This window comes from Mizuhopecten yessoensis, unplaced genomic scaffold (assembly GCF_002113885.1).
Source record: "Mizuhopecten yessoensis strain PY_sf001 unplaced genomic scaffold, ASM211388v2 scaffold11047, whole genome shotgun sequence".
Classification (NCBI taxonomy): Eukaryota; Metazoa; Mollusca; class Bivalvia; order Pectinida; family Pectinidae; genus Mizuhopecten; species Mizuhopecten yessoensis.
In genome coordinates, this window is record NW_018408852.1 from 24668 (window position 1) to 49595 (window position 24928).

At 37.2% G+C, this 24928-nt stretch overlaps 2 protein-coding genes across 2 annotated transcripts; one reads left to right on the forward strand and one right to left on the reverse strand.

Annotated features, from left to right (window-relative positions):
• Window positions 1–7202: 7202 nt before the first annotated feature.
• On the reverse strand, window positions 7203–16693 carry LOC110465047 (leucine-rich repeat-containing protein 46-like). The gene is made up of 7 exons (XM_021520621.1): window positions 16600–16693; window positions 15124–15223; window positions 14739–14850; window positions 13069–13225; window positions 11518–11587; window positions 9963–10114; window positions 7203–9276 (listed from the first exon to the last, which is right to left on the reverse strand). Exons 1-7 carry the CDS (start codon window positions 16634–16636, stop codon window positions 9113–9115), a joined length of 792 nt encoding a protein of 263 aa, XP_021376296.1. The 5' UTR covers window positions 16637–16693; the 3' UTR covers window positions 7203–9112.
• A 57-nt stretch (window positions 16694–16750) lies between these two features.
• Window positions 16751–24887, forward strand: LOC110465051. Its single transcript, XM_021520625.1, has 9 exons — window positions 16751–16823; window positions 17418–17515; window positions 17967–18096; window positions 19022–19962; window positions 21450–21627; window positions 22269–22477; window positions 22828–23579; window positions 23856–23955; window positions 24414–24887. Exons 2-9 carry the CDS (start codon window positions 17435–17437, stop codon window positions 24606–24608), a joined length of 2586 nt encoding a protein of 861 aa, XP_021376300.1. The 5' UTR covers window positions 16751–16823; window positions 17418–17434; the 3' UTR covers window positions 24609–24887.
• Window positions 24888–24928: the final 41 nt, after the last annotated feature.

The window sequence follows — 24928 nt, forward strand, 5'->3', positions numbered from 1 at the left end:
AGGTCAAGGTCATTTTCATTGGCAAAGTTTGTCAGACTCCCTCATACGACGCCACTGGTCATATATAATGACTTTAGGCCTTTCGGATCTTCATAATAGGTCGTTTGAATGTTTTGACCTATATGGCCCCTGTGACCTTGAAAGTAGGTCAACGTCATTATCATTCGCAAACTTTGTTGGGCTCCATCATAGAATGGTACTGTCCAAATATCATGACTCTAGGCCTTTCAGAACTTCAGGCGAAGTCATTTGAAGGTTTAGACATATTTAGCCTTTGTGACCTTGAAAGTATGTTAAGCTCATTTTCATTCGCAAACTTTGTTGGGCTCCATCATAGAATGGTACTGGCCAAATATCATGACTCTAGGCCTTTCAGAACTTCAGGCGAAGTCATTTGAAGGTTTAGACATATTTAGCCTTTGTGACCTTGAAAGTATGTTAAGCTCATTTTCATTCGCAAACTTTGTTGGGCTCAATCATAGGATGGTACTGGTCATATATCATGACTTTAGGCCTTTCGGATCTTCAGTATAAGTCATTTAAATGTTTTGACCTATTTGACCCCTGGGACCTTAAAAGTAGGTCAACATCATTTTTATTCGCAAACATTGTTGGGCTTCATCATAGGATGCTACTGGCTAAATATCATGACTTCAGGCCTTTCTGATCTACAGAAGGAGTCGTTTGAAGGGTTATACCGATTTGACCCCTGTGACCTTAAAAGTAGGTCAACGTCACTTTCATTTGCAAACTTTGTAGAGATCTATCATAGAATGCTACTGGCCAAATATCATGACTTCAGGCCTTTCTGATCTACAGAAGAAGTCGTTTGAAGGTTTATACCTATTTGACCCCTGTGACCTTAAAAGTAGGTCAACATCATTTTTATTCGCAAACATTGTTGGGCTTCATCATAGGATGCTACTGGTCAATTATCATGACTCTAGGCCTTTCAGAACTTCAGGAGAAGTCATTTGAAGGTTTAGACCTATTTCGCCTTTGTGACCTTGAAAGTATGTTAAGCTCATTTTCATTCGCAAACTTTGTTGGGCTCCATAATAGGATGGTACTGGTGATATATCATGACTGGAGGCCTTTCGGATCTTCAGTATAAGTCATTTAAATGTTTTGACCTATTTTACCCCTGTGACCTTGAAAGTAGGTCAACGTCATTTTCATTCGCAAACTTTGTTGGGCTCAATCATAGGATGGTACTGGTCATATATCATGACTTTAGGCCTTTCGGATCTTCAGTAGAAGTCATTTAAATGTTTTGACCTATTTGACCCCTGTGACCTTAAAAGTAGGTCAACGTCACTTTCATTTGCAAACTTTGTAGAGATCTATCATAGAATGCTACTGGCCAAATATCATGACTTCAGGCCTTTCTGATCTACAGAAGAAGTCGTTTGAAGGTTTATACCTATTTGACCCCTGTGACCTTGAAAGAAGGTCAAGGTCATTTTCATTAGCAAACTTTGTCAGACTCCCTCATACGATGCCACTGGTCATATATCATGACTTTAGGCCTTTCGGATCTTCATAATAGGTCGTTTGAATGTTTTGACCTATATGACCCCTGTGACCTTGAAAGTAGACCAACATTATTTTCATTCGCAAACTTTGTTGGGCTCCATCATAGAATGGTACTGGTGATATATCATGACTTGAGGCCTTTCGGATCTTCAGTAGAAGTCATTTAAATGTTTTGACCTATTTGACCCCTGTGACCTTAAAAGTAGGTCAACGTCACTTTCATTCGCAAACTTTGTTAGGCTCCATCATAGAATGGTACTGGCCAAATATCATGACCTCAGACCTTTCGGGTTTTCAGAAGAAATCGTTTGAAGGTTTAGACCTATTTGACCTCTGTGACCTTGCAAGTGAGTCAATGTCATTTTCATTTGCATAATTTGTCAAGCTCAATCATAGGATGCTACTGGCCAAATATCATGACTCTAGGGCCTTTCGGATCTTTAGAAAAAGTCGTTTGATGGTAAAGACCTATTTGACCACTATGACCTTGAAAGTAGGTTAACGTCATTTTTATTCCCGAAATTTTTGGGCTCCATCATTGGATGCTACTGGCCATATATCATAACTCAAGGTCTTTCGGATCTTCAGGAGAGGTCATTTGAATGTTTTGATCTATTTGACCCCTGTGACCTTGAAAGTCAGTCAACGTCATTTTCATTCGCAAACTTGGTCAGACTCCATCATAAGATGCTACTGACCAAATAGCATGACCCTTGGCCTTTCAGCTCTTCAGAGGAAGCCTTTTGAAGGTTAAGATCTACCTGTATTTGACTTTATGTGACCTTGAAAGTAGGTCAACATCATTTTTATTCGCAAACATTGTTGAGCTTCATCATAGGATGCTACTGGTCAATTATCATGACTCTAGGCCTTTCATAACTGCAGGAGAAGTCTTTTGAAGGTTTAGACCTATTTCACCTTTGTGACCTTGAAAGTATGTTAAGCTCATTTTCATTCGCAAACTTTGTTGGGCTCAATAATAGGATGGTACTGGTGATATATCATGACTGGAGGCCTTTCGGATCTTCAGTATAAGTCATTTAAATGTTTTGACCTATTTTACCCCTGTGACCTTGAAAGTAGGTCAACGTCATTTTCATTCGCAAACTTTGTTGGGCTCAATCATAGGATGGTACTGGTCATATATCATGACTTTAGGCCTTTCGGATCTTCAGTAGAAGTCATTTAAATGTTTTGACCTATTTGACCCCTGTGACCTTAAAAGTAGGTCAACGTCACTTTCATTTGCAAACTTTGTAGAGATCTATCATAGAATGCTACTGGCCAAATATCATGACTTCAGGCCTTTCTGATCTACAGAAGAAGTCGTTTGAAGGTTTATACCTATTTGACCCCTGTGACCTTGAAAGAAGGTCAAGGTCATTTTCATTAGCAAACTTTGTCAGACTCCCTCATACGATGCCACTGGTCATATATCATGACTTTAGGCCTTTCGGATCTTCATAATAGGTCGTTTGAATGTTTTGACCTATATGACCCCTGTGACCTTGAAAGTAGACCAACATTATTTTCATTCGCAAACTTTGTTGGGCTCCATCATAGAATGGTACTGGCCAAATATCATGACCTCAGACCTTTCGGGTTTTCAGAAGAAATCGTTTGAAGGTTTAGACCTATTTGACCTCTGTGACCTTGCAAGTGAGTCAATGTCATTTTCATTTGCATAATTTGTCAAGCTCAATCATAGGATGCTACTGGCCAAATATCATGACTCTAGGGCCTTTCGGATCTTTAGAAAAAGTCGTTTGATGGTTAAGACCTATTTGACCACTATGACCTTGAAAGTAGGTCAACGTCATTTTTATTCCCGAAATTTTTGGGCTCCAACATTGGATGCTACTGGCCATATATCATAACTCAAGGTCTTTCGAATCTTCAGGAGAGGTCATTTGAATGTTTTGATCTATTTGGCCCCTGTGACATTGAAAGTAGGTCAACGTCATTTCCATTCGCAAACTTTGTTGGACTCCATCATAGAATGGTACTGGTGATATATCATGACTTGAGGCCTTTCGGATCTTCAGTAGAAGTCATTTAAATGTTTTGACCTATATGACCCCTGTGACCTTGAAAGTAGACCAATATTATTTTCATTGGCAAACTTTGTTAGGCTCCATCATAGAATGGTACTGGCGATATATCATGACTTGAGGCCTTTCGGAGCTTCAGTAGAAGTCATTTAAATGTTTTGACCTATTTGACCCCTGTGACCTTAAAAGTAGGTCAACGTCACTTTCATTTGCAAACTTTGTAGAGATCTATCATAGAATGCTACTGGCCAAATATCATGACTTCAGGCCTTTCTGATCTACAGAAGAAGTCGTTTGAAGGTTTATACCTATTTGACCCCTGTGACCTTAAAATTAGGTCAACGTCACTTTCATTTGCAAACTTTGTAGAGATCTATCATAGAATGCTACTGGCCAAATATCATGACTCTAGGCCTTGCGGATCGTTAGAAAAAGTCGGTTGATGGTAAAGCCCTATTTGACCACTATGTGCTTGAAAGTAGGTTAACGTCATTTTTATTCCCGAAATTTTTGGGATCCAACATTGGATGCTACTGGCCATATATAGTTATTTGACCCCTGTGACCTTGAAAGAAGGTCAAGGTGATTTTCATTAGCAAACTTTGTCAGACTCACTCATACGATGCCACTGGTCATATATCATGACTTTAGGCATTTCGGATCTTCATAATAGGTCATTTGAATGTTTTGACCTATATGACCACTGTGACCTTGAACGTAGACCAATATTATTTTCATTGGCAAACTTTTTTAGGCTCCATCATAGAATGGTACTAGCCAAATATCATGACCTCAGACCTTTCGGGTTTTCATAAGAAATCGTTTGAAGGTTTAGACCTATTTCACCTTTGTGACCTTGAAAGTATGTTAAGCTCATTTTTATTCGCAAACTTTGTTGGGCTCAATAATAGGCCATCATAAGATGCTACTGACCAAATAGCATGACCCTTGGCCTTTCAGCTCTTCAGAGGAAGCCTTTTGAAGGTTAAGATCTGCCTGTATTTGACTTTATGTGACATTGCAAGTAGGTCAACATCATTTTTATTCGCAAACATTGTTGAGCTTCATCATAGGATGCTCCTGGTCAATTATCATGACTCTAGGCCTTTCATAACTGCAGGAGAAGTCGTTTGAAGGTTTAGACCTATTTCACCTTTGTGACCTTGAAAGTATGTTAAGCTCATTTTTATTCGCAAACTTTGTTGGGCTCAATCATAGAATGCTACTGGCCAAATATCATGACTCTAGGCCTTGCGGATCGTTAGAAAAAGTCGGTTGATGGTAAAGCCCTATTTGACCACTATGTGCTTGAAAGTAGGTTAACGTCATTTTCATTCGCAAACTTTGTTGGGCTCCACCATAGAATGGTACTGGTGATATACCATGACTTGAGGCCTTTCGGAGCTTCAGTAGAAGTCATTTAAATGTTTTGAACTATTTGACCCCTGTGACCTTAAAAGTAGGTCAACGTCACTTTCATTTGCAAACTTTGTAGAGATCTATCATAGAATGCTACTGGCCAAATATCATGACTCTAGGCCTTTCATAACTGCAGGAGAAGTCTTTTGAAGGTTTAGACCTATTTGACCTCTGTGACCTTGCAAGTGAGTCAATGTCATTTTCATTTGCATAATTTGTCAAGCTCAATCATAGGATGCTACTGGCCAAATACCATGACTCTAGGCCTTTCGGATCTTTAGAAAAAGTCGTTTGATGGTAAAGACCTATTTGACCACTATGACCTTGAAAGTAGGTCAACGTCACTTTCATTCGCAAACTTTGTTAGGCTCCATCATAGAATGGTACTAGCCAAATATCATGACCTCAGACCTTTCGGGTTTTCAGAAAAAATCGTTTGAAGAGTTAGACCTATTTGACCTCTGTGACCTTGCAAGTGAGTCATTGTCATTTTCATTTGCACAGTTTGTCAAGCTCAATCATAGGATGCTACTGGCCAAATATCATGACTCTAGGCCTTTCATAACTGCAGGAGAAGTCTTTTGAAGGTTTAGACCTATTTCACCTTTGTGACCTTGAAAGTATGTTAAGCTCATTTTTATTCGCAAACTTTGTTGGGCTCAATCATAGAATGCTACTGGCCAAATATCATGACTCTAGCGCCTTTCGGATCTTTAGAAAAAGTCGTTTGATGGTTAAGACCTATTTGACCACTATGACCTTGAAAGTAGGTCAACGTCACTTTCATTCGCAAACTTTTTAGAGACCCCTGTGAACTTGAAAGTAGACCAACATTCCAGGCGTACGACGACTTTGAGGATCGAACCACGGCCGCCTGCGTGGAAGGCCGAGTGTTAACCACTCTACCAATCCGCCCATATATCTTACATCTTGACAATAATTTGGAAGAAATCGGGGGGCTTGAGGCAGAACATGGTTTTTAGGTTTTTCCCACCTGAAATTTTTACCTCATATTATATCATTTAAGAGAGCTCCAAGAAAGAAGGTTTGAGCACAGAATTAATGCTTGAGCATGAGAACGGTTTCATGAATACGGGCCCGGATGATACTTGTTATCCCAGATGCTGTATGCCTTGCTGGATTGTAGTTGACTGGATTGGAGGAATAAAGACATTCTAAAGGAGACAATGCTTAAAATCAATGGGTTAGAATAACTCTATAAAATCATTGGAGTATTTTGTATCTTAAGTATGGTGGTATATTAACTTTGAAGAAATCTGAAGTGCAATGGTATACTTTCTTCGATAGGTTAATAGCCCTTGTTGGCAAATTCGTTTCAAAAATGTCTGCGAGAACAGGTTGAAAGGGGTTTTGCCTAGTGATTGGTCAGGGTTTTTTTACTCAAGATTTATCAAATAGTTAGCCGCGTGTCTTCAATTTTGCTATGACATCTTCCAGGGGTGTCTCCCTAAGAACCCAGGCTCATGAGAAGGCCTTTAACTCCATACAAACATATATGTGAGATTACTTCTTTATCTAATTTGAATTTCATTATGTAAGCAAATTGATTTATGTTTAAGACATCTCAGAATTTTACACCATTTAAAAGAAAAAATTCTGACCAATCACTAGGCCGATACCTGTCCTTTGAAGATTACAGAGGAGCAACACCAGACTTCAAAGACAGTCAATTTTACTACAACGTGACCGGGAGATTCTTTTGATGTACATAAAAGGATCAAACTTGTCTCGTCTCATCCACAAGGATCTTCGATTTTGCTATGACATATTCCAGGGGTGCAGAGCGAAAGTGAGCGTATCTCCTGGGGTATCAAGGATGGGGATACATGTACACGGTGTATGGTGTTGCACCATTGTAGAGTACATATACATATATAATGAACTCTTTTATAGAAGTAGCCTTACTGTATAGCGTTACAGCCTTCTTTAGCGTCCTACACAAAGTACATCTCAGTTGTTATAACATGATGCTTTCCTCTATTTCACAAAGTTTTCTATAGAAATAAACGTCTAACTGTATAACGTTATCACATTTAAGATCAATTTGCTATGAAATATCATGTTTGCTAAAGAAATTTAGAACATTGATGCGTCACCGCATCACAAACTCAGTGCATGCACAAATGACATAGAATAGAAAAAAACACTTAACTAAGATGTTTTTACATTTGTTGTTTTATTTGTCAAATATTTTGTTGTACGTCTTTGGAAGATTCAAAGACTTTAACAATAAAAAGTAACATCTTAAACATGTATAATTCATTGTAGTAAAAACTAATCACATTTGTTACAAAACTTCTCAGTATTTAAAAATAATGTCTACACAAAATATCACTAAAGAAGTATGGACAAGTCTGATATGTATAACATGTTCCGTATGGCATACAAAATAACTGAAATGTTTATTAAGGTGGGAATGTCTGTAGTGTCTACAGGTAAATATAGTATAGTAACCTTTGCCTTGTGCTACTAAAATGGTTTCCCATTAAATCCTATATATACAGAACATTTACTGGTTTCCATTAAATCTCATATATACAGAACATTTACTGGTTTCCCATTAAATCCCATATACAGAACATTTACTGGTTTCCCATTAAATCCCATATATACAGAACATTTAATGGTTTCCATTAAATCCCATATACGGAACATTTAATGGTTTCCCATTTTACCCGTCTGGCAGAATATACCAATATTTTTACACAAGCTTTGCACTGATGTTTTGTCTTGTGAAATATATATGAAAATTGTGACATGCATATAATGTGATCTGTACAACACCTATCAATAACTACCACGTTGATGAACGGGGGATGGGGGGATTCTGCAGGGTAAAATAGTAAGTGTTATTTAAATAATGTGTTCTGCATAACACATGGAATTACTACCATGTTGATAAAGGTGGGAATATTTGTAGTGTGTACAAGTAAATATATAAATAATATGTTATGTATGACATATGGATTTACGACCATATATTGATAAAGGTGGGAATATTTTTAGTGTATACAAGTAAATATATAAATAATATGTTATGTATGACGGATGGAATTACGACCATATACTGATAAAGATGGGGAATATTTGTAGTTTGTACAAGTAAATATATAAAATCTGTGCCCTGTATTACCAATGAAACATCCGAGCATCCACATGTCACTTTCACATGTATAACGCTTTGCTCGACACATATGGTTTTTTATGGTATGACTTCTAACCTGTCAATCAAGGTGGAATGTTTGTAATGTCTACATGTAAATAATGTGCATCGTCTATATATATAACTGATATGTGTTCTATATATACCGACAGTTAATTATAACTCTGACATGTATCTTTTACTCTGTATTACACAGAAGATAACTTACATTCTGATTAACATCAATACATCTTTGTTTTATCTTTAACACATCATTCTCTATAAACACACTCAGGCCATGGTCACCTGTGATCTTGACCAACTATGATCTTGACCAACTATGATCTTGGCGATCTGTGATCCTTGTCAACTGTCTTAATTATCTTAACTAAACTTTTTGTGATATCTGATCAGATACAGACAATGAAGCACCTTTTCTTAAGTTTTGACAGTTTCATATTAGATTTAAACTTTCCGTGTTCTTGTCTCATTTTGTCTCCAAGTCAAGATATCTCTGAATTTAGTAAATATTCATCACGGTAAAGTACTTGCATTTGCACATACAGAAATATAGAGATTCTATATTTAGCAGTTATCATATTTTATAATTTGAATCAGCACAAAGAGTGCTAAATATTAACTAAAATGTAAGCATGCTTACAGCATATAAACATAGGTCATTATAAATATCGCAATTTCTATATTTTTGTTTTGATGTAGATATTATCTTTTCTTCATCGTAAGACTTTAAAAGGTCATTTAATACATTTCCCTGCCATTTGTTATTTGACCTCTAGACATTTTCTCCGTAACACCGCATAACACATTGTTGGACCTCTAAACAGATTCTACACCAAATGTTGACCTGCCAGTTTTGTTTGTCGGGTTGACCACTTGATATTTTCTACACCTGACCTGCTATTGGTTTGACTGGTGTTATATATCAGTTCCTGACACTAGGAGTCTGTGACCTTGAAGACATAGGAAGTTCAAATTTTTCCCTGTAATCGTCCAATTCTGTGGTGTGTTCCATGTGTTTCTTTAAATCCTCATCAGTACGAGCTTTAGAATGCATTAGGATCCGTGATGTACATGTGCCAATACTATCTGAAACACAGAAAAATGTCTACTGTTAAGCCTATTCTAATGAAATATCTACACTGAAAATAATCATAGTTAATGAAAAAATATTCATTATGATCAATATGCTACTGTGACAATTGTATTACATGTATATCTGTTTTTACCTTGCTCTGTGCAATATATGGGCGCACATTACTGCAGAAGGTAACGGGATTCGGTGAATGTAATGTAAAGATTTTGTGGTCATGCTACTTAATATAAATTTAGGGTTATAACATTAATTATATAAACAGTGATTTTTGTACCGACAGACCGATAGAAAAGGCAAACGCCACTATTGTGACCTTTGACTCAATGACCTGGGAATGTTGTCATAATGTAGCTTGCATCTATGCTACATTTACTCCAATGTATGCGTAAACAAAATACCTACTGTTTTTCGAGAATATTAGCCATTTCAGTAACGTAGTTAATTCATGACCTTTGACCTCTGACCCAACAACCATCAAACCCATGCGTACACCTAAGAGAAGTAGGAGGTACAATTTTTTGTCTACAGACAGACAGACGTACAGAGTGATTCCAGTATACACCCTCCCCCCCTATCTTCATTGCAGGGGGTATAACCATGAGCCACTGTGCAAGTCCTATAAACAATTAAAGACCACCTGGATCCCTGACAGCTTTTGAAAAACACTGGGTCATTGTACCTCCATCTGTGAAGACCGGTACAACCTCCTCCTCCTCCACTTCCTCCTCCTCATCACTAGATACCACAAAACCTGCTTCACGCTTCTCAGCATTTGTCACTTCCTCCTCGTCAAGTATCTTCAAATGCTCCAGGTCCTGTATGAGGCGTCCTCTGTAATATAAGGGACAATTTAACTACGCATAGTGGGAATAAGTCTGGGACGTCGGACAGAACACCTGAGATTTTCTTACTCTGGGATACTAATCTTCAAGAGACCAAACTTTACTAAAAATAATATACTTTGCTCTAGGATACTACACTTGAATCATGGATACTAAACTGGGACAATATACTTGGCTCTGAGTAATACATCAACTTCCTGAATAATATACTAAATTCTGAAATGCTATACTTTTTTCTGCATACTACATTGTATATCTGACTCCTGCATAACAAAAACTGACTCTGGGATACCAAACTTGAGTCTAGGATATTTTGCATGACACTCGGATACTTTACCTGAATCTGAGGCATTTTATATGACTCTTGGATACTAACCTTGAGTCTGAGACATTTTATATTACTCTGGGATACTAAACTTGAGTCTTGGATATTTTTGTGACTCTGGGATACTACACTTGAGTCTGAGACATTTTATATTACTCTAGGATACTAAACTTGAGTCTTGGATATTTTTGTGACTCTGGGATACTATACTTGAGTCTGAGACATCTTAAATTACTCTGGGATACTAAACTTTGAGTCTTTGATATTTTTGTGACTCTGGGATACTACACTTTAGTCTGAGCCAATTTAAATTACTCTCGGATACTACACTTGAGTCTGAGATATTTTATATTACTCTGGGATACTAAACTTGAGTCTTGGATATTTTTGTGACTCTGGGATACTACACTTGAGTCTGAGACATTTTATATTACTCTAGGATACTAAACTTGAGTCTTGGATATTTTTGTGACTCTGGGATACTATACTTGAGTCGGAGACATCTTAAATTACTCTGGGATACTAAACTTTGAGTCTTTGATATTTTTGTGACTCTGGGATACTACACTTTAGTCTGAGCCAATTTAAATTACTCTCGGATACTACACTTGAGTCTGAGACATTTTATATTACTCTAGGATACTAAACTTGAGTCTTGGATATTTTTGTGACTCTGGGATACTACACTTGAGTCTGAGACATTTTAAATTACTCTGGGATACTAAACTAGAGTCTTGGATATTTTATACAACTCTGGGATACTAAACTTGAGTCTGCAGTTTTTAATTTGACTCAGGGATAATAAACTTGAGTCTGGATATTTTTTTAGGACTGTAGGGTACTATAACTACTGATGAATACCCTATTTTGTGTGATGGTTGGTCACCTGAATTTAACGATTTGCACCTGATGTGACAGGTCTGTCACCTAATATGTAAGGGTTTGTCACCTGACATGTGACAAAGTGTCATAGATTGTTGATCTTTATTTTTTAGATAAGTTCTTTTCATTAGTATTAAAGCAAATTTTGTTACTATTAGGAATCAAAGCAATTGTTGTAATATTACCTGTAATCTGGTAGGCTGGTGCAAGGGTTTTCCTTTAAATTAAGGATCATCACAGACTCTGGAAACTCATCTAAAACAGTAAAAGATATATCAATATGTATTCAAACTTTTTGAAATAACAAATAAAAAAAAGCATTAGCAGAAAATATTAGATTTATAGAAAAAGATTGATTGTATACTTCCACATGTATATTCCGTCTTTGCGTATTGCAGAGTTATCTTCTCTTGTGAGCAGGTATTGATGTTACGTCATTTGTTTGTGAGAGTAGCGTCATCAATTTTTGAGACGACGACATAATTTTCTCACACAAACCAATGACGTAACAGTCAATACCTGCTCACAAGAACGATAACTCTGCAATACGAAGTGACGGAACATATAGACCATGTATGTATGGACTTTTATCATGTATGGTCTTCTGTGTTCCTGAATAAACTTGACTCTAGGAAACTTTACCTGGCTCCAGGACACCTAACTTCACTCTAGTATACCATACCTGACTCTGGGACACAACACTGAACTCTAAGATAATATACTTTATTCTAGGATACTATAATTGACTCCAGGAAATTATAATTGACTCTTGTATACTATATTGACTCTGGATTACTATTCTTGACTCTGGAGTACTATTCTTGACTCTGGGATACTATTCTTGACTCTGGAGTACTATTCTTGACTCTGGAGTACTATTCTTGACTCTGGGATACTTTACTTGACATTGAGATACAAAATATACTCCCTGAAACTATAATTGACTCTGGAGTACTATACTTGGTTCTAAGACACTTGCCTTGACTCTGGAATACTGTACTTGGCTCTCAGGCATTTGACTTGACTCTGGGATACATACTTGGCTCTAAGACACTTGACTTGACTCTGGGATACATACTTGACTCTGGGATACATATTTGGCTCTAAGACACTTGACTTGACTCTGGGATACATACTTGACTCTAAGACACTTGACTTGACTCTGGGATACATACTTGACTCTAAGACACTTGACTTGACTCTGGGATACATACTTGGCTCTAATACACTTGACTTGGCACTGGGATACATACTTGACTCTTAGACACTTGACTTGACTCTGGGATACATACTTGGCTGTAAGACACTTGACATGACTATGGGATACATACTTGGCTCTAAGCCACTTGACTTGACTCTGGAGTACTATACTTGGCTCTAAGACACTTGACATGACTCTGGGATACATACTTGATTCTGGACACTTTTTCTCAACAGTATCATTTTCAACTTTACCTCACATAACATTTTTTACCACAGGACTATTCCCTGTGTAACATTCAAATTAACATGAAAAGTGCTTAATCTATCATGGACTTTTTTCTTAGGAACGTTCCTTTTATATTGTTTCATAGAAAGAATTAAAACTTTCCACATGTTTTTGTTGGTAATATATATGATTCAAAGAAATGAAAATTATTTTTAGTGGGTAATTTTTTGAGTAAATTCATCTTTTGTGAGAAATAAAGATTTAAAACGAATTAAAAAAAGATAAGTTTTACATGATGTCTACCTACCGATCTGGAAGTCATGGATGTGGTTGTGTGACAGGTCGAGGAACAGCAGTTTGTTGAGGTGGGACAGTCCCTCTACTTGTCTTATCTGATTATCAGCCAGCGTGAGAAATGTCAGATTCTTCAGACATTCAAGATTCTCTATAACCTGAATCTTGTTCTGATGTGACAAAAAATACCAATTACTTTGCAATATTACAAAGAGCTTTGTCCATATGAATGATATTTCAGGCAAAATACAATATGTCAATAAAATAAACTGCAGATAGAATTAACAACACCCTGCATACCAGCTGCTGAACATGACAAGGGGAGACAAATGATCTGTTCAATCTGTGAAGATCTTAGTAAAGAATATAAACACACTGATAACAACAATATAATTTGTTCAACCGAATAAAGGCAACTTCAGTTGCTTACAAAGAAGTATGGCATTTCATGCACGAGCTGAAGAAAGGTGTATTAACCTTCCCTTGCTATTTCAAAGTGTCCTAGTGGGAAAAATTGTGTTTGTCAATTTTTTATTAGCAAACTTTTGCCATTCACTGATTCTAATTTTTATAATTCATGTACAAATATAGAAAAAGAATGGCATTTCATTAGATTAGACTTGATTTCTAAAGTAATCCTAAATATATAAAGTTTAGATCACAACCAGAGCAAAGCAGACTTTGTCAGGTCTGTGAAAAATTGTCAAATAATGGATCAAATCCTAATTAGCATATTACAAAAAGAGATAAATTGATTCTATATGATTATTAAACAATCATCTTCTGTAAATACCAATTGATAACTTAAAATACATAATAACAGACTTTAACCCTTTCACCCCTATGTAGCTTTAGCCAACTCAACCATACATTGACCTGAATGAGTCCATTGTGGTCTACAGTGGTGAAAGGGTTAAGAGATACTATAAGGTTCACAAAGAAGTGATGATCAGTTATGTTTATCTAACTCAGGTTATTTACTTTTCAAATTGTACAAAGGTATGAGGTTTATCGAGTGCCTTTTTTTCAATTTGAAAATTAACTAATGAGAGTTAGATAACATGACAATCAACCATCATGAGTTAGGGGACCTGTTTCTCTTATGACGTTCGTATTTTGATTTCCCATGTAAAATACATTATGTTTGTTTCTGATGCGGGGAAACAATTGCCATGGATCATGACAACACAATGGAAGATGACGTGGCAGAGCATTGTTACATAAACTTTATTTATTTTACAAAAATTATGAAATAAGTTATTTCAACTTATGTTAATAACTCTTGTTGGCCTGGATGTTAGCGCGCGGGGGGTCTTAGTGGGAGAGGAAACCGGAGTACCCAGATAAAACCCACGTGGTCTGGTAGGTGACCCTAAACCTTTTAAACCAATCGGGGAATCGAACCCTGGCCGCCTTGGTGAAAGGTAAGTGTGCTATCCACTGCACCACCCGACCACCCAAGAGCATTGTTATGTGACGTCATAATTCAAACATTCACCAATAAAATCACTCCAGAGTATTACCCACTTACCAAAACTCCTAGCACCTTTATCAAACGAGTCGTAAGTGATGAAACTTACAGTGGCTATGGGAGAAATAATGTTTACCTTTGGCAAGTTGCAAGTACTGTCTTTTTAGCACATTACAACGGATACCTATAAATATAGATTCTATAACATTTACCTTCTGTAAATACACATTGGTGACTTTGTCTCCGAGCAATTCCAGATTGTCTATCTGTCCAATGTTTTCTCTATCCAGCCGGAGGTGAGTGATTTTGTTGAGAGCTTGTACTCTGTAAAACCATAAGATACACATTATATCTATTTATAATGTTACTGTAAATGACTGTAAAACAAATGTATAGTAATGTTGTTCCAAGAGGTAAACATTATTTTCATCATGTATCTGCCAGTATGGGATGTACGCGACGTCAGAGAAACAAAATTTACTTAGATTTTGATCTACTCAAATAGTGTATATAAATACTAAGAAGGACACAGGAAACTTAAGGGGAGATAATTCATACAAGACTAATTAAGTGATAACAAGACTTTGTGCTAATTACATCTCTTCCTGGCTTTTCTGCTGGGCACTGTTGATGTGTCTTTTCTGGATGAGATGTAGAGACAATCTCACAGGTTTAACCTCAGCAATTTGGAAGTCCACTACAAAAAGAACAATAAATGCTATAGGAACTACAGTACATGTATGTATAGAGGTAGTCAGGGGCTTCAGGCTTAGGCATTGATTCATGGTGGTTCGCTATAGATCTATAGGGAGCTAAGAGCACGTGGTCTTAGTCTACTGGTATTGGTAGTACTGTTAGGTAGGATAGGCCATCACTCTACACACGTAGGGATTGAGATTCTTAACAATAGCTGTCATTGTTCTGCACTAATGCTATGCTTTGTATTGGTACATTGTACTTGTTCTAGATATTCATTGTTAATGTTAATAAATAATTATCTGTATTTTGAAACACCTTGTTGAGTTATTAAATCAGTTGCTTGTATTACCACTACATCCAGTGTTCGAACTCGAGTGAAAACAGGTCTGTAACCTGACGAAAGAGGCGAGATCTAGAGAGGACCGCAGAGGATTAAATTTTCGACTCGTAACAATTACCAAAAACTATACGATCACAAAACGTATTTAGCGGAATGACAACAGATGCAATACTCTAAATTTCAAACCCCTGGTAATTCATATTTAAAGACATGAATTAAACATAAGAAATTCAGATATCGATGAAGATATAGTGAACTCATATAATACAGTACTGTATTAAGTTATCAAAATGGTATAAGAAGATATGACATCAATATATATATATATAATGTAACAGGAAAGAAAATAGTGTACACTGCTTGCACCTCAGGATCAAACCAGTGATCCAAGACTTCCTAGTCAGACGCTCTACCACTGAGCTAAAAAGGGAAATTCCCTCTAGCGCAAAGCTAGAAGGCAACCGTAATCCTATGTACAACTAAAATTTGCCACACTAATTACTACCCACTTTTTAAATGTGTTCGCCCTCGAAAATCCCAACTCAGATTCAAACTCCCTGTCACCACAGGAAGGGCCACGAACACAATTTGAAACAGGAAAAAGAGCAGTGTTGTACCACCGGGGTCGAACCCACGATTCTTATGTTCCTAGTAGGACGCTCTACCACTGAGCTAAAGCTGGGAAATTGCCTCTTAAAAGCGGGCGCGTGGCTAGAGTAGAAGGTGATCGTAATATCTTATGTACAATTATAATCTGCCACAATAATATAAGGCTTTCTGCCTAATGAACAAAAAAACACTTGCGTTCTAGCATGTTGTAATATCGGGGAACGCTTTTCTTGAAGACATGACTTAAGTTTTCTCTTAGTTTTTCACAAAATGTTAGACAGAAAGACACTGAAATTTTAACGTATTTTAGGCTTCCATGGGATCACCCATAGAAACCAATGTTTCGGTGGCGCTATTCACTAGAAGAATGATAAAGACGGATACATTCAACTCCACATTCATTATTGTTACATTAACTTGTATACCCGAGTCGTTCGCGGCGATGCCTTCTCCATGTTCCATTGCTTTCAACGTTTGTTTTTGTTGTGGTTGGAGACTAAATGAATCAAACGCTTGATACCATCACATTTCCTTGCTTTAATTAAACCGCGAGAAAGACCATGAAGTGATAACTAATTTACGACCGACGTATTTCCGGATAAGGTGCTAGCTGTGGAACGGTGCCTGCTCGTTGAACAACAGTTGACAGGTTTGAAGTTCAATTTTCGGTTTCGTTTTTCATTTAGATATCTAACACGTTTGATGTTTTATTAATTCAAACTTTATTTTAATTCCAGCGAGCCTATATAAAACAATTCCAATGTTCTAATTTTCGCGGGATACATGACCAGATGGATAATCTAAATCATAAGCCGAAACCGGACGTAATAGTTAAATTTAATTAATATTTAGTTATTTAATTTACCTGACGTTGCATTATCTGTGCTGGAAAGAATTAATGCATAAACAAATTATATAAAATATTGAGTCCATGATTTGCAAGTTGTTTTAAAAGTACTAATTTGCCATTCTATACTTACCACAGGTGTTGGCCACACTAATTTGATGTGTGTATATATATATACTATAGTGTGTCCAGCACCTGTGATACTTAGTAATACAATACATTTTCTTTTATCAAAATGTGTCATTCATTAATTGTTCTGTATAATGTTAGTGTTCCAAAATAATGTGAGTAGGCAAACTCACTAGGTGATAAATCAAACAGTCATTGGTAGAATATTTAGTTGTGTAGAATGACTATTCAACCGCACAAACTTACTGTAGAGTGTGGTATTTGTAGGAGGACCATTTTACAATATGAGTGGACCCCGGAAGCATAGTCTTCTGGACAACATCCAGGCGAGATTCCAACAACAGCACGAGGAACGCCAGGAACGGGTATTCATTTAAATCTCTTTATATATTTCACTGGAACCTTTGTAATCCAAACTAGATAATTTATGTTAAAAAAAGACTGGATCTTATTTCACTATATCTGAGGACTACAGTTCAAACTGTTAGAAGTCACTGTGCCTCTGCAAAAAAATGTCTGCAAATACAATTAGCCTAAGTTTCCTCTTGTCCAGTGACACAAGACTTAGATACTTTGACATCTATCTGTCGAAATGTCTAAGTCTGGTGTCAGGGCCAAAGGAAACTCGGGCTACAAGTAGAATATGCTTGAATGAAGGCTATCAAGTTTGTTCATATGAATCGACTTTGACCCATTATCAAAGTCACAAAGGTAAAATATATATGTAAAGTGGTGTGGCTTTAGGCTCATGATAAGGCAGAGCTACTCCACAGCTCATACACAGGACAGACCTCAACTTAATTACTTGTGTTTTAGGTGGAGAGGCAGCAAGCTAAGCGTGAGGCAGAAATAGTTCACAGCCGTTACCTTAAACAGTACGTTGTCGACCCAACAGAAATGGCAAACGCCAAGTTTGTTGTGGACCACTGGGCCAAGAGACATGGAAGTAAGTCTCTGTTGTGGAGTTATTAGGTGTTTCCTTGCCCTGACCCCTAAATATATGAAGTAATTGTTGGGCAATTAAGGAAGGTTTGGTTTAAACATATTTTTATTGCCTTGAAAATGACAAAAAGGATTAATAGGCACAAGTTCTTACAACCTAATTAAGCAAGGAAGGTTTACACAGAAGACTGACACTAACAAGTTCAAGGTGACAATTCCTTTAAAACACAGAATGATACATTTATACAGCCATGAATGAATTATCAATTGTGAAAATGCTGGTCTCTTTGAAGTTGACATGTAATAACGTATTAAAAGATCTGAGTAAAAAAATTGTTCTTGATTAATAATTACCGCATTTACCTGTGATAACCCCTTGCCTGGTAATAAGCCCACACCCGCTTTTCTTTCCTTTCCGTGCATGGGGTGGGTGACCGATAATATGCCCACCCCCTTCATCAGCATTTTTTTACATCGTGCAATTATTTATTGTTAAAAATTTGTGTGATATGACTTCATTATGCTGAATTTCTATTAATCATTGAGGAAATAAAGGTAATTTATCTGTATATATGGATGTAGCAAATTGTTATAATTTACATATACAACTATGCATATATATCAATCTGAAGATACAATTGATCACTTCATGTTTGTACTGGTTTTTGTGCTCATGAGAAATAACTTGTGCATGCACTAGATATCCTTTCTTTTTGGTTTCTTTCAACGACATTGAACATAGTGTCTTTCTCAGTACTTTTGGAAATTGACTGTATCTTAAAATTGTGTTCTGACTGAATTTAGTGTCATAATATAACAAAATATAAGTGAATGTAGTTTTATCTGTGATGAACATGCGAGCTGGAGAGAACATCAAGAACATGACTAGATGTTTGAACAGTTATGATTTTTCTTTTCTTTTTTGACAGCCACAGTCGAAAAGCATATCAAACAGGCCATCAAAGCAAAAGGCCAAACGCCCAATCAAAGACGAAGACAAGGGCAACAGGACAGGTCACGACAGGATAGGCGTTACCAACATCAAACCAACTATACTATCCAGCAGGAAAGACTTGCTAGAGGTGTGGCATCTGTGAGTGGTCCTTACCATCCAGTGAACAGCCCTGGTGCCTCCAAACAAACTAAAGCTAGAATTCCAGAATCTTCCAGTAGTATTGACAGAGTAGTGTCACAGTCTCCCCGAGGGTCAAACAGCTCTGGGTATAGCCAGAGTCCTGATCTAAGTACAGCCCACAAACCAAGGAAAGCTAAGGTCTGTACAGACACTGGGAGGCATAACATAAGTACCTGTCCCAAAGATATCTCCGAATACATAGATGTTGATCTTTTAGATGAGTCAATGTCACTTGGAAATTGTGTCAGGGAATTTAATAAGCAAGCTACTGTCAAGAAATGTGCATCAGAGAAGAAGTCTTCTGTTGTCAAGAGGTCATCACCAGTCATGTGTAGCCAGGATACAAACAAGAAACTGTCACAGTTGAATAGTCACAGAGACCTGGACACCAACCAGGGGGGCTATTCTAATCCAGTCACAATCAAGGAAGAGATTCTGGTTGAAGATGAAGATGATATTTCATTCATCTCAGTAGACTGTCCGGACATAGCAGCTGTGACCCCTGACCCTGTTACCCTTGACTCTGTGACCCCAGTCCCAGTGACAGCTAGTCTGTCAGGGACAATGTGCTGCGTGGTCAACTGTGGTGCTGACTTCTCCACCAAAAGTGGAATACTTGAGCACGAAGCAAGCTTTGATCACTCTCCCTGTAACCCACTACTCCTGACCAAGGACTGTCGCCTTCCTCCTACCCCTCTGGGTTATGCCTGTCCGAAGTGCTTTCAAGTGTTTAAGGTAGGTACATGTACGTCATCCTGTAAACCAACTTTTACATGTTTCACAGTTTATGCAAGAGGTAAAGTAACCATTGTGAGTGTAGGTAGATTTTCTGCAGCTGTAATTAACAAGAGAATTGCTTTTAGATTCCGATTTTTAAGATCAAGAGGTGAAAACGAAAAAGACCAACTGTATACCGGGAAACGTTGATCCAGTTAAACTTTCACCCTTCACCGACGGAATCCTTATTCGCCAAGTGTTAAATTTGCCCTTACAGTGTGGGAACGGTGGTGTAAAAAGAAAACGAGGGAATTATAATAATTATAGTCCGGAAGTTCTGGTGAAAATGGCTATAAAGTATGCTGTTAAAAATAGCATAGCCAATGCCGCAAGAAAATTCACCAATAACTATAAGGGTCTCCCGTCAACCAAAGCACGATATGTGGAATTTTTTTGAAATATTAAATCATTAAAAATAAAACAAATGGTCAATCCTTCATTATGAAACGTAATGTCGCATTACACACACTGTATCCCCCAATTGCATCACATACAGTACCTGAGTTAAGCCTCAGTGTAGATGAAATAGTGAAAAAACATGTGCCGTCTTATACCTAAATTTTGAAAACTTTCGCCGTCATGTTAAATTCGCCCTCAGATCGGAAGGCGGAAGTGGCGAGAGTTAAACAGTGGCGAGAGTTTCCCGGTATACAGTATTAGGATCTCCTTTGTTTGTTTTTATCAGTTGCTGTTACTGTATCTATGGCTGGCATTAATACAGTATACTTATATATTGCATTTTGCCAGTGAAATATTGGATTCTATCAACTTGATAAAACTGATATTTTTCACACTGTGACAAATAACAAAAGTGATATTTTCATGGTGTGAAAATACCACTTTTTGGTATTGACCAATCATAACGGTATCTTCTATTCGCTGCATTCAAATACAATAATTTTTTGTTCAGATTCAAATGAAGCGACTGTAGAATATGGTAAATGTGGTTGCTATTTACCATATTCAAAACGTTGCTACGGTAAATGTATGGAACACACACATAAGTATTTATATAAATATACAATTAATAACATTTTTATGACGAATCATATAAAAAAATAGCAGAAAATGTTGGAATTGCGTTGAGTATCCCATTCAAAATGGTGCGCAGCTTGATGTCATTAGAATATGGCGCTAATTATTATGCTTCTGATTCCCGCCTTTTTTTAATGCATAACATTTTTCATGTTTTTCTGCTTTAAAAATGTAATAAATAGAAAATTTAATGATGTCTTAAGTAATAACAAATATATTTCATGAGTGTGGCTAATATTTTGATATTGTGCACTCGTGAAAAATATCAAAATATTAGCCACACTCGTAAAATATATATGTTATTAATGAAGACACCATTAAATATCCTCTATATATCAAGAGCCTTCATTTCAGGGTTGGTTAAACTGAGTAACAATATTTCCATACACCTGTGTTGGTATTGTATGTAGACAGGCAGCGATTGTTTGGAGCACCAGAAGATGGTTCCTGACCACCTAGCATTCCTGCCCCCACTGAGTGTGGCCTGTTATCTCTGTCCTCAGTGCTTGGCACTGTTCCCCTCCCACCATCACTGTCAGCACCACATCAACCACCTCAGCCATCACCGCACCGCCTACCCTTTCCATGGTAAAACTTTACCATAACAATAATTTACTAAAACATCTGACTGTCCATCATATATATGAAAGTTCTAAAATTGATCATATTATATATATCCAAGTGATAAAACATTGAATTATACTTTTAAATTGACAAATTAATGAACAGTGCTGTCCTCTGAACAGAGGCATTGGTTTCTGAGCTTGCACTTCCCATTGCTCAGCTGTTTATATACAAACTCCATGAATAGGTCGCTTCTAAAATCACCAGTACTGTTTTGTTATTCGACTTAAAATGTATAAAATATTAAAGCTCAATGTTAACATTTATATTATAAATAGAAGTTTAATTTAATTTCCTTATCGCAACAACTCCAACATGCAAATGTTGTCAGTGGATATGAATGGATTGTTTCTTTAGTGAGTAAAGTTATGTTACAAGTTTGGGCTCATCTTTGCTATATAGTTATGATTTGAAGGAGAGATGTGTTGTTATTGGTAATAACAATCATAGCTACATGTAGTTTTTGGAAAAAATTGGGGAAGACTGCAATCCTGTAAAAATGTTTTGAGAAAGAGAAACTTCTCACTATAAGTTAACATTTACTAGATGAAATATATATTATATGATTTTTTTTTTGATAATGACATTGGCTATTTCAATTTTAGGTGACACAGGGAACCAAGCCAGTAATTCACCAATCCCAGTGTCCCGTCCACTAGCCGAGGATTTTCTCACCAGGTGTCGCTTTGTAACCTTCTCTGTCAGCTGTTTGGATTGTACACTGATTATAGAGTCAAATGCAGAAATGGTCGAGCACCTCAAGGAAACCGATCACCAACACTGGCACTTCATCACCACAGCAACACTACAACAGGTAACCAATCACCAACACTGGCGCTTCATCACCACAGCAACACTACAACAGGAACACTGGCACTTCATCACCACAGCAACACTACAACAGGTAACCAATCACCAACACTGGCACTTCATCACCACAGCAACCCTACAACAGGTAACCAATCACCAACACAGGCACTTCATCAACACAGCAACACTACAACAGGTAACCAATCACCAACACTGGCACTTCATCACCAGTGTGACATTACACCAAGTAACCAATCATTAACACTCACTTTCTAGTTACCATAGTCTGAATACTTTCACTACTATGTATAAAAAGTGTGGTTTGTTTGTGATTCTTTTTTTTTTTTTACAAAGGTGGAAGTTTTTTCGAAGTACTTGGAAAGCCATGCTTGTTCTACCTGTGACAGTGTGATGGCCGCTCCAACTTCTGACAACAATATTCATAACTGTGTATCGGATGAAACAGAGTCTGTGATTGGTCAGATCAAATATCTTGATTGTCAGACATTCAGAGACTTTGTACGAAGATGTTGTATATCCTTTGCTGTGTCCCAAGATGTAGAGCTCACTAATAGAATTCCTTATCAAAACCAATCTTCTCCAAGGAAGCTTACCTTGAACAGAAAGCGAAAACGTAGCAGTGACTCAGTTTGTGGAAAGGAGATCAAGGTTGAGGCAAGTCCCTGTGCTGATGATGTGGATATCTTCACAGAGCGATCAAGTAGTTCTTTTCCAACTGGAAAAGATGGTCAGACTAAATTGACCAGTGATGCGTCCTTAGAAAATACTTCATTGGAGAATACCAAATATCAGTCACCTGTCAAACAGATGCCAACTGTACATTTGGGGAAAGTTAGGGAAAATAATGATCATGAGGAGTCCTCAACAAAACATTCTCAGATTTTACCTTCAGACTGTCCAATTCTGGAATGGTTAAACATAACTGACCAGTCTCTGATTGTCCCAGCTAACCTCAATAAGATGTTGAACATCGTCTTTGTTAACTTAGACAATTGGCCCTACTTCTTCAGGAAGCTGCCTCTCACACTCCCGGATCGTACCTTTGTCTGGGGCTTCTGTGGCGGAACTTTGCAGGAACCGCACAGGTAAAACCATACTGACATTATTTTAATCATTTACGTCTTTGGAGAGCTCAAAGTGACTCTAGATATTATTATGGTATATACCGTACATTTTTGACAAAGTTTAATTTTCGACTTTTTTGCTCTCCGTAATTTATCATTACAGAGAATATAAGTGAACAACATAACATACAAGATGAATTCGTAAAAAAGTATTATGATATGGTTTCAGAATTTTGTAACAGTATTTGATTTTTTTTCTTTTTCAAATTGTTCAATATGTACGATTATATTACACAGCTGCCCAGTGTATGACCACCAGAGGAGGAATGGTCAGTTCTACCTCAGCCCACCATGTGGCCATAGTAAGGACGCGGCTGACTTTACACTTTGTCTCACGGTAGGTCTGATATATATATATTCTTAATGGTAACTAATATTTGTAGGATGTCATAGATGTGTAATGCTATATTACCAATATTTCAATATCCAGAACTATTGCTGTGGATTTTGCTTTGTGATTATCAGTGATCTGTACAGGCATATGCTGGGGCCGTCCTGACCTGTCAGTAGTCTATCTTATGAAGTCTTAGTCTTCCAATCATTGCTATCATTAATATCACAAATATCAGTCTACTGGTCAGATGTAAACTGGTGGGCAGCACAGACCAGTGGTACAAAAAGAAGTATATGTTAAAATTGAATGTCTTTGGATAGTGTTAAATCTGCATTTTTATGGTTTTACCCTCAGAATTGCATTTTAGGCCTGTTTTTGCATGTTTGAGAAGTTCTTAAAATTTGATGTTTCAAATAATATATAGAACAAATTAGTGTAATAGCGTGTCTTTTGTGTCACAGTTTGGCCGCATGGATGAGCGTCTAGATAAACGTGTCCACTTCACCATTCTGTCTGGTGAGCATGGTTACCAGGAGCTGGACAGGCAAAAGGAAAAAAACAATCGTACAGTTGTACTTATTGACCCTAGCGATACTCAACAATGGTCAGACTACAGCACTCTCTACACCATCATTAGTAGTGTAGGGGACCAGTGATTTATGGTTACTGGTGGTGTGTGGGGACCAATGGAATGTGTAACCAGTATGTACAACCCATTCACCCCTAAAGTCGCATTTGAACCTTACCAAGTCAAAGACTGGGCAAGTCCAGTTTAGATATGCAGGGGTGAATGAGTAATGGGACCAGTTGCATTTGATATCAGTAGAGTCAACATGAAATGCTATATATCTGCCTGTATCCATAAGATTTCTCCACATTTCATAGAAATATATGCAAGCATAAGAAGATGATAAACAATAAAAATGTTGAAAGTCTCTTGGTTTACCTCCCCTTAAATGTATGTTGCATGGTACCA